Source organism: Mustela putorius, unplaced genomic scaffold (assembly GCF_011764305.1).
Source record: "Mustela putorius furo isolate JIRA1106 unplaced genomic scaffold, ASM1176430v1.1 tig00000460_pilon_pilon_pilon, whole genome shotgun sequence".
Classification (NCBI taxonomy): Eukaryota; Metazoa; Chordata; class Mammalia; order Carnivora; family Mustelidae; genus Mustela; species Mustela putorius.
The window spans coordinates 18863413-18878094 of record NW_025421389.1 but is presented as its reverse complement, the minus strand read 5'-3'; the positions used below and the strand labels follow the sequence as shown (position 1 = coordinate 18878094).

Here is a 14682-nt window from a genome sequence, read left to right as displayed (position 1 = left end):
GGAAATGGAGAGATATGCAGATCTGGCCAAGAGTGGGCGAGGAAAAAGCCTTGAGAACTGATGGCCATGTTTCGTTTTCCAAAGCTGATATAAACTCAGCTTTTCAAAGGGCTGGTTCTCTGGAACGACTTGAGTGTAGTTCTAACGAGGCAGGGGATGAACCAGATGGCTTTTGTGAGTCACCCTCACTAGCCAAGAACTCAGGGGTCCCATGTCCTCCAGAAGGTTCAGGGAATCCAGCTCCAACTTCCTGAGTTCCTGCGGGACAGCCTGCCTCTCTCGAATTTCCTCTCCTGCCGCCTTCCTCGACAAGCCCGCACACAGGCACGCCGGCCCCCCGTGCGGGGACGTCTGGGATCGGGCAGTGTTTATGGTCGTAGAACTCACTTCGGCAGCACCCCCGAGCCATGTGAAGGCAGCCAGCTGTATTTCTCACCATGGCTCTCTGCGGCCGGGGACACTAGCAAACAAATTCTGTTGCTTTGATGGCAATCTTAACAGAACTGTTGGTAGGATCCCCTCCTGTCTCCACCTCCAGACCCTTTTCCCCACTTCAAAAGCAAACAAACATAGAACAACAGAAAACTCTAGAAAGACCCTGTCACATGAGAGTCTGTGCTGCCATTGCCTGCAGGTGGCATTGGGGGAGCAGTGAGGAGGGGGTCCCCCCTCCGTGGAGAGGCCCTGCCCTTTGGCCGATTCCCTCCCATCATGAGCCTCTGTGACAGCGCTGGTGTGCTAACGAGAACAGCCATTAAGGCTCAGACAGGTTCCCGGGTGGAGCGGGGGACGTTGCTCTGAGTGTCCTGATTGCTAGTGTCTAATACATTTTCAATTTGAGGAAGGAGTTTACCATAAATATGCAGATCCTTTGAAGCTGCCTTTGCGGAGCCTGGCTCGGAGCGCCGGAGCGGGGGTTTGATTGCTGGAAATCAGCAGCCTCGAGTGCCAGCTCGCTGGCTGGGGGACAGAGCTGACAAGAGTGGGCTGGCTGGGGAGGCTGCTTGGTGGGCCATTCCCCAGGAGCCAGCGAACCAGCGAGCGCTTTGCCTTTGATGAGGAAATTCTGGGATGGCAAGCAGCTCTCTGGGAGAGGATGGGGGCTGCTTTGAAGGTTACTGAGAAGTCATTTGCGTCTTCTTTTTAATTAAGGAGCCGGGAGAAGGGGAATTGGTCCGAGGTTTGAAATAGCTGATGTCTCCTCGAATGTCATAAATTCTTAGAGCGGGAGGAGCCCTGAAGGGTCAACGGGTCCAGGTCTCCCTCCGGAGAAAGCGGACAGGCGTGTGTCACTCCAGGTCCTAAGACCCCTCATGGCCCCGTTTGCTCCCAGAGTGAAATGGCAGCTCCCCAGTGAGGCCATCACATGCCAGGCCCTGCTTACCTTCAAGCGTCCTCTGGTGCTGTGGGGCTTGGACGCTCTGCCTCTGCTGGGGGTTTTCTGACCCTCATCCTTGAAAGCAAAGCCAGCCCCGCCCTGCCAAGAGTGGGGCTCAGCACAGGCTTGCAGAAAGCAATGCACCAGCAAAGAAGAGACTGGGGTGTGTGCAGGGAGCACCCCAGACTTGTGACTCTAGCCCTGAGGAACTCACATCCAGCAGGGATGCTGGAGCCCTGGGGACCTAGGATTTTGTTGTGAGAGCTCTCTAAAAGCTACCTTTCCCCAGTTTGTTCAAAGAGAGGGTTCCTATGACAAGCCTCTGTGTTGGCAACTGAAATTTGAAGCTGTGAAATGGGAGGTGCCCCAAATCACCACACACGTTTTCCCTTCCCCCAGAGAGTACCGTCTGTAAGTGAATTAACGCGCTCTTCCATCCCTCTTCCCAGGAGGGCATCTGGCTTTCCTGGCCACCCCCCGGAAGACAGACAGCCGAGGGGCAGATGAGCTGGCTTTGGATGGGTGTGGCCTGAAGGTCCCTCTCTCCTCCTGTCTCCCCGGCCCGTGTGCATCTGGTTTTTTCTCCCAAAGCACTGGCACTTCCTGCTTATCAGCTTTGACGGGAAATTCACCGACTGCAGAAGCTTATTCACACATCAGCCGCCAAACAAATTAGAGCTACTTAAATTTTCCAAACGGGGGGCTGCTTTTGGGCAGAGGAGCGGGGTTGCAAAGTGCTGCATTTTAAATATATTTCTTATACTATGCCCCATCACGCATCCTGCCGGAGCCCAGCCTGGGGAAGTTTGCCAGTGCAGAGTGACTCTTCTCCGCGCCTCTTCAGCCAGCTCATGCCTGGGAGAGCTAGAAGAGGCCGAGCTGCTAATTTGGTCTCATGAAGCAGCCCACGTCATCAGCTCTGCTGAGAGGTGGGCACGCCACCGACCAGAGGTGTGGGCAGTTGAGGGCAAGCAGGCCGGCTCTGGGGGTAGCCCAGGGAGGCGAGGGGGAGCCGTGTGCCGAGACCCTAGCGTTCTATTCCTCTGTGTCCCCCCTCCTCCCAGTAAAATAGGGCTGATGGTCTTAATGATACCTGCTTTATGGACTTTATAAAATGATCGTGAGCGCAAAACGAAAGGCTGTTTGTAGATGTGCTTGGAGGATTCTGCCGTACTGTGCAGAATTGAGTCCTGTCCTCTCTCTCCTGGAGAGGCCTGTGTCTATATTTCTCTGTCTTTGTACGCAGCTTTCCTGGAGTCTTGCTTGTAGCCTGGTTCAGGGCAGAAACAAGGACAAAGCAGGGCTGAGACATGTGTTTACCTCACCCCTGCTCCGAGTCCAGAGCGCTGCGGGAATGCCAAGAAGCCCAGCCCCCGCTTGGGGAGCTCAGTTCTGCCACCCAGCCCCCCCTTGCTGCAGGAGGGGCTCCCCGTGGCCTTCCCCTCCCCTACTTCTCTCCTTCTCCACCCCTAACCTCTGTCCTCCGTCTGGTCCTTCATGTGGCAGCTTCACACATGCCGCTTGGCTCTGGGTGGGATGAAGATAAGCCCAGAAGTCACGGCTCCCTTCCTGGGAGAATCGATAGAACTTTCTAGGGCCTACCTGATGTAGCACTGCCCTGACGAGAGCTGCCGATGCCCCCAAACTAGAAACTCCCCCATCTGCTCAGAGTCCCGTGAGGCCCAGCCACACGCAACCTCCCTGTGGCCCCGCATCCCGGTGGGGGCAGCGACGGGCCGTTCTCAGGCCTTCCCTGCGAGCTTAGCATCCAGTGGACTCTTGAAAGACAGGGAGCAGCCAGGCTCCTCCAGGCCCAGACACTTCATTAGAACCATTAGTTCAATTGGCATCTGCCGCTCAGAGCTCAAAGTTGTGTGTTATTAGTACAACTGCTTTCCCAAGACACTTCTCCACCTGGCGAGTTTAACAAATGAAGCCAGGAGCTCTCCATGCCCCGACCGTGGCGTGTTCATTGGCAGTAATTTCCTTGGAAGATGAAAAATCTGAGGCATGCCTGAGCACTCTGATGAATTCTCTCCTTAGCAGCTAATTTGAAATCCCTACTAGCTTCTGGGAGGCGGGAGAGGGATGTGCATCTGGGTTTCCCTGTTTCCAGGCTCTCCTGTGCACTTGGCCGGTGCCAGCATGAGCCGGACCGATGTTGGCCCTCCCCCCGCCCCCAGAGGCTCGGAAGAGAGTCTGTGAGATTGTTGATCACACCAGCGAGAGGGAGAAAGTGATGTAAATAAAGGAAATTATTCAACTTATAAAGTACTTCTGTCCAAAAAAGAGAAGCAGAAACACAAAAAGGAAAAGTCGTCTGGGCCCCCTTCGCTGCCCTGTGTGGGGAAATTGCCCTTCGGAAGCCACGAGCCATTGGAAGAGCCTGGGAAGTCCCCCGAGCGTGTCTCTGGAGGGCGGCATTTTCAGTCCGAGCTGCCTGCTACACACTGAGCTCCGCTCCTGCCCTGGACAGTATTTATCTGTCGCCAGAGTCCCTGAAAATAGCCGCTATGGGTCTCTTCTCCTTGGCAGCCGGAGCAGTAAGGGCCGGGCCAAATGCCACTTGCTATCCCGGAGGTCGGGGATTCGGGATGGAGGTCTGGGCCCATCTCCGCACGAGCCAAACACTTGAGCACACGCACAATGCAACTGTCTCCTCGTTATTGACGGGTTCCGTTTTTGCAAAACTGTCTACCCCCTAGCACCTGTCTGTGTCCCAGAACCAGTACTCGGGGCAATTCTCCGGACAGGGAGAGAAGAGTGGAAACTGAGGCAGCAATAGGCACGTTCCCGGCTGAGGCAGAATGGGCAGGATCTGCTTCTGCTTTCGGTCCTCGTACTGTAAACCTGTGTCCTTTTTTGTGGTCTACTTACTGCCAAGCCTTTCACACCGGTGGGTTTGTTCCTGGTTCCAGTGCTGTTTAAGATGACCGCCCCCGCCCCCCAGCGGAGTGCTGAAGTGATAGGTAGCGGACGGAAGCACCAGAAAGCCATGGTGTGCCTTCCGGACAAAATGCAGGTGTTCCAGAAGCATGGTGCAGGTGTGAATTGTAGTCTGTTGTTCAGTATGAGTGAATCGACAGTATGTGTGATGTACGGTGTCGGTAAGCAGAAACACACATAAGACGAGGTTATGTGTTAACTGGTTGAGGAAAATGCAACAGAGGCTCCTTGGAACTGAACCCTGCTTTTCCCCTAGGAGCAGTGACTCAGCATCCCCTAATTCAGTAATTTCTGCAAATAATGACAATCTACTGTGATGAGATTCAGCCAGGAGAGACCAGGAATGAGTCCACTTAAGAGCTGTTGAACTTGTCCTGTGGTGGTCTTTTCTCTCTGCATTCACTACCCCATACTCCTACTTTCTTATTTTTTTATAATGTTCCTCTGTTCCTTGATGCCCTGGCCTTCCTCCTGGTTTCCCTGGTATAGAAGTAGAAGCTAGATCCTACAATCTTGGGGCCAAAAGGAGTAATAAAGGTCCTCTAGACCAGTACTCTAATCAGATGTTTGGATTCTTGCAAGTGTGTTCTCATGAAGTAGAGTCTGTGCTTGAATGCCTCCCATGTCAGGGAACTCACTACCTATAGAAAGGAGAAAGCTCTCATTATTAGAAAGATTTGCTATCTAATGGTCAGAATTCTTTTGCCCTTTTTTCTGCTTCCTGGGTCCACACATCTATTCTATCCTTCCCATTGTTTGCCTTTCCTTTTTCCTTATATAGTACGATTTCAGTCTCCTCACCTTCCTGGTCAATTCCTTGGAGTATAAGCTCGTTCGTCTGTGCTTTGCTTAAAAAGCAGTGGCTGGAACAACTCGCAGGATTTCAGGTGTGGTCTGAGAAGAAGAGTACCGTCTTCCCTCACATCAGACCAGCCATTCCTTTGTCAGTGGTGTCCGCAGTGTAGAAGTGTTAATACCACCGATTAATTTTCACGTTAACTAAACACAGTGTCTTAGCTCCAAGACCAGGCTCTACTAGAGGGAAGCCAGGCGTCAGCCATGGGGCACAGGGAGAGCTATTTCATGGCAGGAGGGAGAGGGCCCTTCCTCACATCCCTTTTTGGTGGCCACCTTTGTGCCTGTGCACCTGAGCTTCTGGTCACCTCTCCAAGGCCTCTGTGTTGTCCCTCTCAGGACTGTCCCTCCCCGCCTTTTCCCCCAAGGCACTTTGGAAAACTATACCACATTATAAATACAGCTGTCATTTTTAGGAATTCAGGTTAGAGCTGGATAGGATTAGACTCTATCCTTCCTTTATAGGAGAGGTAAGGCCGAAAGGAAGTGACTTGCCTGAAGGAAATTCATAACATAATTAGGCAGATATTTACTGGGCACCCATGACACGTTATAGGTCAGGCCTTGTCCTGGGAGCTGGAGCTACATAGGGGAATTTATCAATGCAATCACCAACTGTTTCCTAAGCACTGATGCCCTGCTAGGCTTTAGGGATGTGATAGGGAGCAAGACAGAGCCTTATCATTCATGGAGTGTACTGTGTAGTGGGGAAGACAGACTGGAAACAAATAATAACTGAAATAATTATATGATTACAAGTGCAATGGGCACTGCTCTCCCTTCCCCTCTGACCCTCCCACTCATGATCTGTCTGTCTCTCAAATAAATACATAACTTCTTCTAGGTAGGGAAGTCAGAAACAAAGACAGGGAAAAGTGTGGACTCTCAGACAGGAACCTTGTAGCAAATAACAATGGATGAGACGTAAATATTCGGATATTTACTAAATGTTTAATGACATATCCATAGCCTGGAAGAATTAGAATCTTGGGGACAGTGGAGTCTAGTGCCCCTGCATGGGTTTGAATCTGCATTAACCTACCCTTCCCAAGCCTCAGTTTTCAAGTCTGTAAAATAGGGATGGTAGCAGTACCTCCTTAGTAGTGTCATTGGGAAGATTAAGTAAGATGACGAATGGAAAGCATTCAGTCTAGTATCTGGCCCACAGTAAGTATTCAAAAGTATTAGCTTGTATAATTTTCTTAGTCTTTGAGCTATACGTGATGAGGACTTGGAGTTTATGGTGGCCAAAGATGTGTTTATTGAGCATCAGCTTTGTTCCAGGAGCTCTGTTGAGCTAATGAGCGTGAACAGGCAAGGTGTCCACATTCCTATGCCAGGCACTTCCATACTTTGGGAGCAAGACTTCCACATGGGTTTTGTAACCCAGGACGCATGGACACCTGCCTGTACGTAACTGAAACCAGAGCTTATGAATCATGGCGGCCCCTGCCGTGGGCAGTACTCTCTGATCTAGTCTGGATTTAGATTTCATTTTTAAGATGCAGGTCTTGACCCACTAAATTGATTTCAGAAACCGCTAATGGGGAGCAGCCATGCTCGAACAAAACACCACCTTAGACCAACTGAGTTGTGGCTTAATAAGCACAGGTAGACATTCCTTTGATGTGAAGTCTTCCCAGTTTTCTCAGGGCTTGTTTCTGATCTCTTGCCTTTGGTATTTACTGTGGTTATCGTTTGATCCTGAATTTTCACAGCATTCTGCATGTAAGCATATATGTTGTGTTAAAAGCATATTTTGGCTAAGAGAACAAGGTCTTTGATCAACATCAGCAATGCCCTTTGTTCCCCAGATCACCCCCTCGGGCCCTCCACTGTGTCCTTCCTTGTGACCCAGTCTCCTGCATAAACTAAGCTTTTATGATTGGAGATACCGGATTTAAATTCTATAAAAGTTTAATTCCTTCATGCTTGGGGTGTTTGCGGTAGGGGTTTAGTTTAGTAGGTCCGTTTTGAACTGACCTTCAAGCCAGGTACAGCCCTATGCTGTAGAGACTCTGAAACTATAACTCAGTCTCTGTTAATTCCAGGGGTCTCTAGTCATGGTGTCTCACATCTGCCTGTCGTTGGTCCTGCCTATAGGTCAAAATCAGTTCTGTGCACTCAAGGAGACCCTCACGTGTTACTGTGTGCATCCTTCCTCTTGAGAATTTCAACTTCGAACCCTGAACCTGAGGTCAAGAAAATGAGTCCTTGGTTATGGTTAATCCAGCTTCGGCTGGTCCCAGAGAATAAGGATCTGGAATAAAACAACAACAAAAAATGCTTGTATTGGGATAAGACTTTAAATTTGTGTCACATCTGGGATTGTCTCAGATCAGCCCAGTAAGTGGAGAAGTAAGGGAAGGCCTACCCTTACCTCATAGGAGGCAAAATTGACTTCCCAAGCCACATGGCAAGGGCAGGATGGAACTTGATGTCAAATCTCCTGGCTTCTGGTCAGCTGCATGGCCACCAGACAGACAGTACTTTATTATCTTCCATTCCCATGGCTGCTTCTGGCTCATCAAAAGCCATTTTAATATTATCTTGGTTGATGGTCAGCTACAGTGCTGTGCTATGGGCAATGGGTTCGTTTATTTCCATTTTATGGATGAGAAAGATTCAGGGACGTTATGTGACTTGCCGAGATCACACCGCTTATGCACGGCAGAGTAGGAAAGAAGATGTGGGTCTTCTGGGGCATCCCCCAACCCTCCATCCCCTTGTGTCTAGCAACCTCCCTGCACCTTGGCCTCGATTTTGTGGTATCTTGTAGGAGACTCCCTTCAGAGCTGTACTGTCCAAAACACAAGTTCATAGTCATCAAAGAGGTATGTGCAAAGGCCCAGATCCTAACATCAAGAGAGCCTGCAGCCGTCCCAACTTGACCAGACGGTACAGAAATAAATAGAACGTGGCTGCAACTCCCAGTTTAACCTTCTGTTCGCTAGAATCCACAGCAAGCTGCCTGACATCTCTGAGTCTCAATTCCTTTGATTCTTTCATTAATTCGTTGAGTCTTTCAATAATAACTTGTATCAAGTACCTATATTAAGCATTATTACTGTTGTCGGAAATGTCTACAACTCTCAGGTGGGAAAAATAATAGGATTGTTATGCAGAATCAGGGAAATTTATGTGAGCAAACCAGTGGCAGAGTGCCCAGCATGCAGAGGTGATCGATAAGTATTTGCAAACTCTGGCTGTGGAGCAGAAGGCCCTGCCTGGCCGTGGAGTGATGTCAGCTTCTCTAGAAGCTAGATCCTGGCAGCGCTGAGTGCAAAGAACAATCGTTCCAATGTACATAAGATATTAAATGTTACAGAGCCCATACCCACAGATACAGGCAAAGATGGGAGGAAATCCCTTGGGGCTTTATTTATTTATTTATTTTCTTTAAAGATTTTATTTATTTATTTGACAGAGAGAGAACACAAGTAGGCAGAGAGGCAGGCAGAGAGAGAGAGAGGGAAGCAGGCCCCCTGCCGAGCAGAGAGCCCGATGCGGGACTCGATCCCAGGACCCTGAGATCACGACCCGAGCCGAAGGCAGCGGCTTAACCCACTGAGCCACCCAGGCGCCCACCCTCCTTGGGGCTTTAGAAATGAATCCCTTTTTACCTACTTGGGAGAGAACAAATAGGCAAAATGACAGCTCTGAGTGATTCCAGGCGGGGAGGGAGAGAGCTGTGGCGGAGGGGCACATGTGGCTGCTGCAGGCAGGACCTGACCTCCCGAGGGGACAGCAGAGGGCTCTCCCTTGGAGGCATAGCAAGAAAGGCAAGCAGTGAGCAATGATCTCGTTGCTGAGCACATAATTAGAGCCCAAGACATATGTTCGGAAAGAGAAGAGAAGATAGTTTGGGGAGAAGTTTGACTTTGGGAGAAAAAGGAGAGAAAGGCCACTTGGAAGCAGTGACTTTTGAACTGTAGCCTGAAGGACTAACATCTGTGACCTCGATCAAGGCTTGGAAAACTTCTCTGAAGGTCCAGATGGTAAATAGTTAGACTTTGCAACTCTACGCTCGTCTATGAATGCAGTCACCGATAGGAAGTAAGTGAATGGATGTAGCTTGTGTGCTGATAAAACTTTATTTCCTAAAACAGGCAAGAAGCCAGGTTTCGCCTGTAGTCTGTGGTTTTGCAAGCCCTGAATGGCTGAATGAGGCCTGGGGGTCAGGGTGGGTAGGCAGCACAGAACATTCCGGAGGGGGAATGGCATGCGCACAGACCCTGGCAAGAAGGGACACATTGCACTTGAACACGTCAGCAGGACTGGCACACAGACAAAGCTGGAGAAGATAGTGTGAGATGAGCATGGGCAGTGGGCAGAGGCCCGCCGTGCAGGGCCTGGTAGGCTGTGGGAAGGCCCTTTATCCTTAAACCAAAATGGGAAGAATTGCAGGGTGTTAAGCCTGGGTTAGAGGAATCGTATTTGAGATTGTGTCAAGACCACTGCCCGCTGCCGGGTGAACAGAACAAGGGACCAGAGTGTCCCCTCGTCCAGAGGGAGCTCAGTAAGGCCAGGGAAGGGGGAGACTTGGGGAGGTTTGCTGACTTGCTTAGGGCCCCTGGGCCTTGCGGTCACGGTGTAGATGTTAATGTGGCCCTCCACGCCCCACGTGACACGCTACCAGCTCTTTCGGGAAGCAGCAAGGGAACCCTGGGGTCATGGCCCTGGACAAGCATTTCCCACGGCGTATTGCCGAGGGAGTGACCACCTTGCTTCCACCGATCTGGGGTCACACACAGACTAAATGCAGGTCTCGGACACTCCTTCAGCTGTTCGGCAGTGGCCTTTCCAAAGGACTGCGGGCAGTCTGTATGGATGCCCCAGAATCCATTCCCCAGTGCCCCGACAGCCCATCCGGCCTTATCTGGGTTTTCCTTACAGCAGTTCATTGGAGTTCTGTCCCTTGGTTGCTTGCCCAGGGGTTAAACACAGCTATCCTGAGAGCGGTACCGAGTGGCAGTTCACGAGGAAAAAAGACACTCTGAGAAGTAGACAAATTAACTTATCAAAGCACAGAAATGAAGGCAAGTGGCCATCCCCATCTCAGTGACACAGACCAGCATTTATCACAGCACAGGGTAGTAACTGCCTTCGCAACAATGACACTGAATGAAGGTCAGGACTCTCACTCTATTTAACAAGACAGTGGAACGTGTAATTCTCTTCAAAAGAATTTTTGGGAACAGTGCTTTCAAATAAATAATTAAAGTCTCCAAAATTTTACTGCTTAAGGAGCAAAATTATTATTAATTCATATGAACACAAATTAACATAAACCCTGTGTCCTTTAGAAATGGTAGATGAAGGATTCTTTCTGGGCACACACAAACACTGCCCGTATCATTGATTTACGGAAATGTTCACATTTGACGAAACACTCCAATCACGAGATGCTTTTCCCAGGAGCATCAGAATCAGTTGTGAAAAGAGGTACACATTTTTAAATATTATGATCTTCAGGGAGCGGCATATTGGCCTTGTCTTGAATCCTGTGTTTTTTCACTTACCAGCTCGGTGACTTGGGTTGGTAAAGCCCGTGATAGGGCACGGAAGAGATGCCATCTTCTGTCTCAGACCATGGCATTAAAAATTAAATTAACGAATGCTTGCCTAGTGCTCACATACATACCATGTCCTTTAGTCTCATTAAGGAGTCTATGAGGTAATAATTACTATTTTCTGCCCCATTTTATAGATGAAGGAAACTGAGGTTCAGGGGGATCGAGCAACTTACCCAAGGTCACACAGCTCCTCAGCAGAACAGCCATGTTAAACTCGGGTCCCCCCCACTCTGGGGCCACTGCATTCATGGTACAGATGGTGCAGACTCAAGGGCAAGGAGAGGCTGGAATCCAGCATGCCCAGCTGAGCACCTGCGCGGCCACACCAGCCCAGGGGGAGGGTGCATTTTTCTTACCTGCATTAAGGTGTCGTCAAGGCGATCAGTGCCATCCAAGTCTATGGACATGGTGCAGAGAGAGAGAAAGTACAGGGAGGGGGCTCTGGGAAGACATCATTTCAACATAATCAGGCCGGCGCGTGTAGGCACGCAGAGGATGACCAAACAGCTGTTCCTGCAGGAAGTTTGGGGGACAGGTGTCAGCAGTGTGGAGCGAGGGAATCTGGCTGGAGGCAGAGCTACAGATTGTCAGTGAGGAGAGCTGTGTCTCCTGCCCACCCCTGGCATGTGTGTGGCGTGGAAGGGGCCCAGTGGGTGGGACAATTAGCCTGTACCCCAGGATGCCTGGCTCTGTCTCTCCCTTTCCCTCCCACCGCCTTTCTGTAATTAGATTGCTCTAGGTAATAGCTGCCAGGCTGCTTTGTTGCATCTGATGAGTTTATTAATTTCTTGGGGACTAATGGGAGATTCATTTCCTGACTGGAGCTCAGGGGCTAATTAGTCTGTTTGCTGTGTCCCCAGAGGTGGGGCGGGGCGGGGTGGGGTGTCAGATCAGGCTGTCAGATCTGGCTCCGGATAAATCATTTCTATCTCTGGCTTTTTTGGGACCCTCTCTGATGGCTTGGGTAAGATTGAGGAGTCTGGCCTGGGGGCTGGTTAGTAAAGATTGGGTCCTCCAGGAAGAGCAGAGGTGGGGCAGTGGGAGTGAGAGTTGCTGAGGTCTTGCTGGCCCTCTTGGTGTGAGGTGCACATTTAGGTGACAGATGAGACTGTGAGAAATTCTGTCCTTGTCCCACACATCTCAGTGGTGACATCCAGCCCAATTGTTTATGTCCTTCTGTCTAAATCTGGCCCTTCCCACCTGAAGAGACCACTGGGAGCCAATTCTAGCCATTTTCAAGGTAGGGAAATGAGCCTTCAAGAGGAGTCGTCTCACTTGACATTGGCAGTGGAGTGTCAAAACCCAGGACAGAAAAGCGGTGCAGGGTTCTTGCTGGATGGCTGATGTTCCTTTCTCTGGTTCGCCAGGCCTGCTTTCATGGAGCCCGTGTTGGCATTGCCACCAAGAAGATAGCAGCAGACAGGAAAGTCTTGTTTTAGGGATCAGAACTCCACGTTCAAGCCCACGCACCACCACCAGGCGGGTGACCTCAGGCAAGCCGCTGAATGTCTCTGAGCCTTGGTTTCCTCATAAATCAAAATGTCAACGCTTCCCACAAAGTTGGGGGGAGAGTTCAAAGAGATGATAGAACACATCTAGCATGACAGGTGTCTTGTCACTATTGCTCCCATTCTACTCTGTGCTAGAAAATCATCCTCCCCACCCACTTTCCCTGCAGAAGGGGGCAGGTGGGGGGCTCCAGCAGCAAGCAGATGAGGCCGGTCCCTTCCAGAAGCAGTAGGGGCTCCAGAGAGCTAGAGGGGGCTCACTTGTCTTCTGCCCACACTCCACCGGCAGCAGCAATCTGCTGATATGAAATGTTGGCTCCCCTGCTTCCAAGTACCAGCCCCCAAGCAAGATGCTGGGGCGTGAGCACACACCGGCCAGCCCCACACAGGCTAGTGGAAAAGACAGGCAAACGCAATTGCGCTGTAGGACATTGGAAGAGCCAGACAGGATGGCCGTGAAGGCTTGCTTGGGAAGACGCATCTGGGGCTGAAGCTTGGGCTTCTCGGCTGCTGGGTGAGGCGACCCTAGGACAAGGTAGCCGAACTCTTATCTCAGCCATCAGTTGGTTTATCTGTCAAATGGGGTCTCCCGTGTGGATAGCATGAGACTCTGCTTGTAAACGAGAAATGAATGAGTGTGTGTCCAGGACCCATCTGCCCTTGCAGCGGTGAAGGCTGCCGCTCCTCTCCACGTGGCACCCTCAGAGGGGCTTGGAAGGCAATTTGGGGTCATCTCCCCTCTGGCAGATGGAAGGCTCGCCTATGAGACCATCAGTCCTCACTTGGCCCTCCCCTCTTTAAGCTGCCGACCATGATACAGAGAGAGGGTTACTGACTCCCCCAGACCCGCCACTCTCCAGCCCTACTGAGTGGGGGTTAGGGCCAGGGGTGAGATATGTCTTCATGGTTGTTCTGTTTTCCAAAAGAGGAACTTGGAGCCCAGCTCTGGTAAACAGAGCCGCATGCCATCCATGGAGCTTGGGAGGGTTTTCCAGGAAAGCTGCTGCTGGTGCCTAGAGGTACCTGGCAGAGCTGGACATGTGCATTTCACTGGGTTTCCAGCCAGTTGTCAGCCATGTCTCCTGGATGCCCACCTCCAACCCAAGAGCCACAGAAGGGATTTACCAGGGGCTCTGGCTAGTAGAAATGTATTGGTATGTCACACATACACACACACACACACACACACACATACACACACACACACATATTCATACAAGAGGTTCCACTGAGAAAACAAACCATCTAAACACCCAGTGAGGTTGAGTTTAGGTATAGGCGACATTCTAGAAAGGAAACCTGTCAGTTGGGTGTTTTTCCTGCTTAAAGGGAAGACAGTGGGGAAGAGGAAGGAAAATAGTGTCAAATATATTCTCACAAGGACCCAGTGACGTTTCTGGGATTATTTCCATTTCACAGATGAGCAGACACACTCAGAGAGGGCCAGTCAGCGTTCGGAGGTTATGCGTTGGGGATCCATGCTCCTGGGGCCGGGCTGAGAAATCTAGCGTCGAGCTGGTACAGCCAGGATCTCAGCTGGCTCTGAGGAGAAGGCGGGCAAAAATTACCACCCCCGCTGACAGATGGGGGAACCATGATTCAGATTTAAGTAACCTGTCTAGGTTCTCACAGCTAGTGAGCGCGTCAGCCAGGACAATGACCCGGGTCTTCCCTCTTCTGGTTCATTCACCCACTGAGCCCCTCAAACAACATTCACTGAAGGGACGAGTGTCTGTCAGTTCTGTCCACTCTACTGTTCTGGTTCTTATGTAGGGAATCAGAATTATGGGCGGTAGGCTAAAACAAAAGAGCTTTGTGTCTTATTCCTGCCTTCAGGTAATGCAGTTCCCCACTTTTCGTTCCCTTCCGTGTGAACGAATGTCTCGGAACTTCCCTTTTTCAGCACCCCCCATCTTCCCGGACCCCCTCAACCCTATGGAACGGTAACCCTGCCTTCATCCAGCCCCTCTCCATACTCCATTTCCCTGCCTTCTTCTATGGCTTCCATGTGGTTCGGCCCGAGGGAGGGGACTGGCCTCTCGGCTCCTTCCAACCCTGGAGGTCCGCCCACGACCTCAGTAGCCCTGCTCCCCAGCTGCCTCCTCACCCCATTCCTTCCCAGCCCTCTCTCCTGTGTCTCCTCAGATCGGCCAGTGGCACGTGGCGGAAGGGCTCAGCATGGACAGCCGCCTCTATGCCTCCAACATCTCCGACAGCCTCTTCAACACCACCCTGGTTGTCACCACCATCCTGGTAAGCGGGGTGGTCCCGGGCCTCCCAGCTGCAGCTCCCCGGGGTGCCTCCTCCAGCTCCCAGCGCACCCGGGCTTCCCAGAGAACGCGAGATGGGAGCTCTAATCACAGCGCCGAGGCCAATTTATGACACTGTAATTACACGCAAGTTGCTGTTTCATATGGAA

At 51.0% G+C, this 14682-nt stretch overlaps 1 protein-coding gene across 1 annotated transcript in view; it reads left to right on the top strand.

The window, feature by feature from the left end:
- The window catches only part of GRIK4 (glutamate ionotropic receptor kainate type subunit 4), a 415050-nt gene that overhangs the window by 318545 nt on the left and 81823 nt on the right, over positions 1-14682 (top strand). The window contains exon 12 of the mRNA XM_045080424.1: positions 14409-14516. Within this exon, the coding sequence (XP_044936359.1) occupies positions 14409-14516 (108 nt within the window). The remainder of the gene's footprint in view (positions 1-14408; positions 14517-14682) is intronic.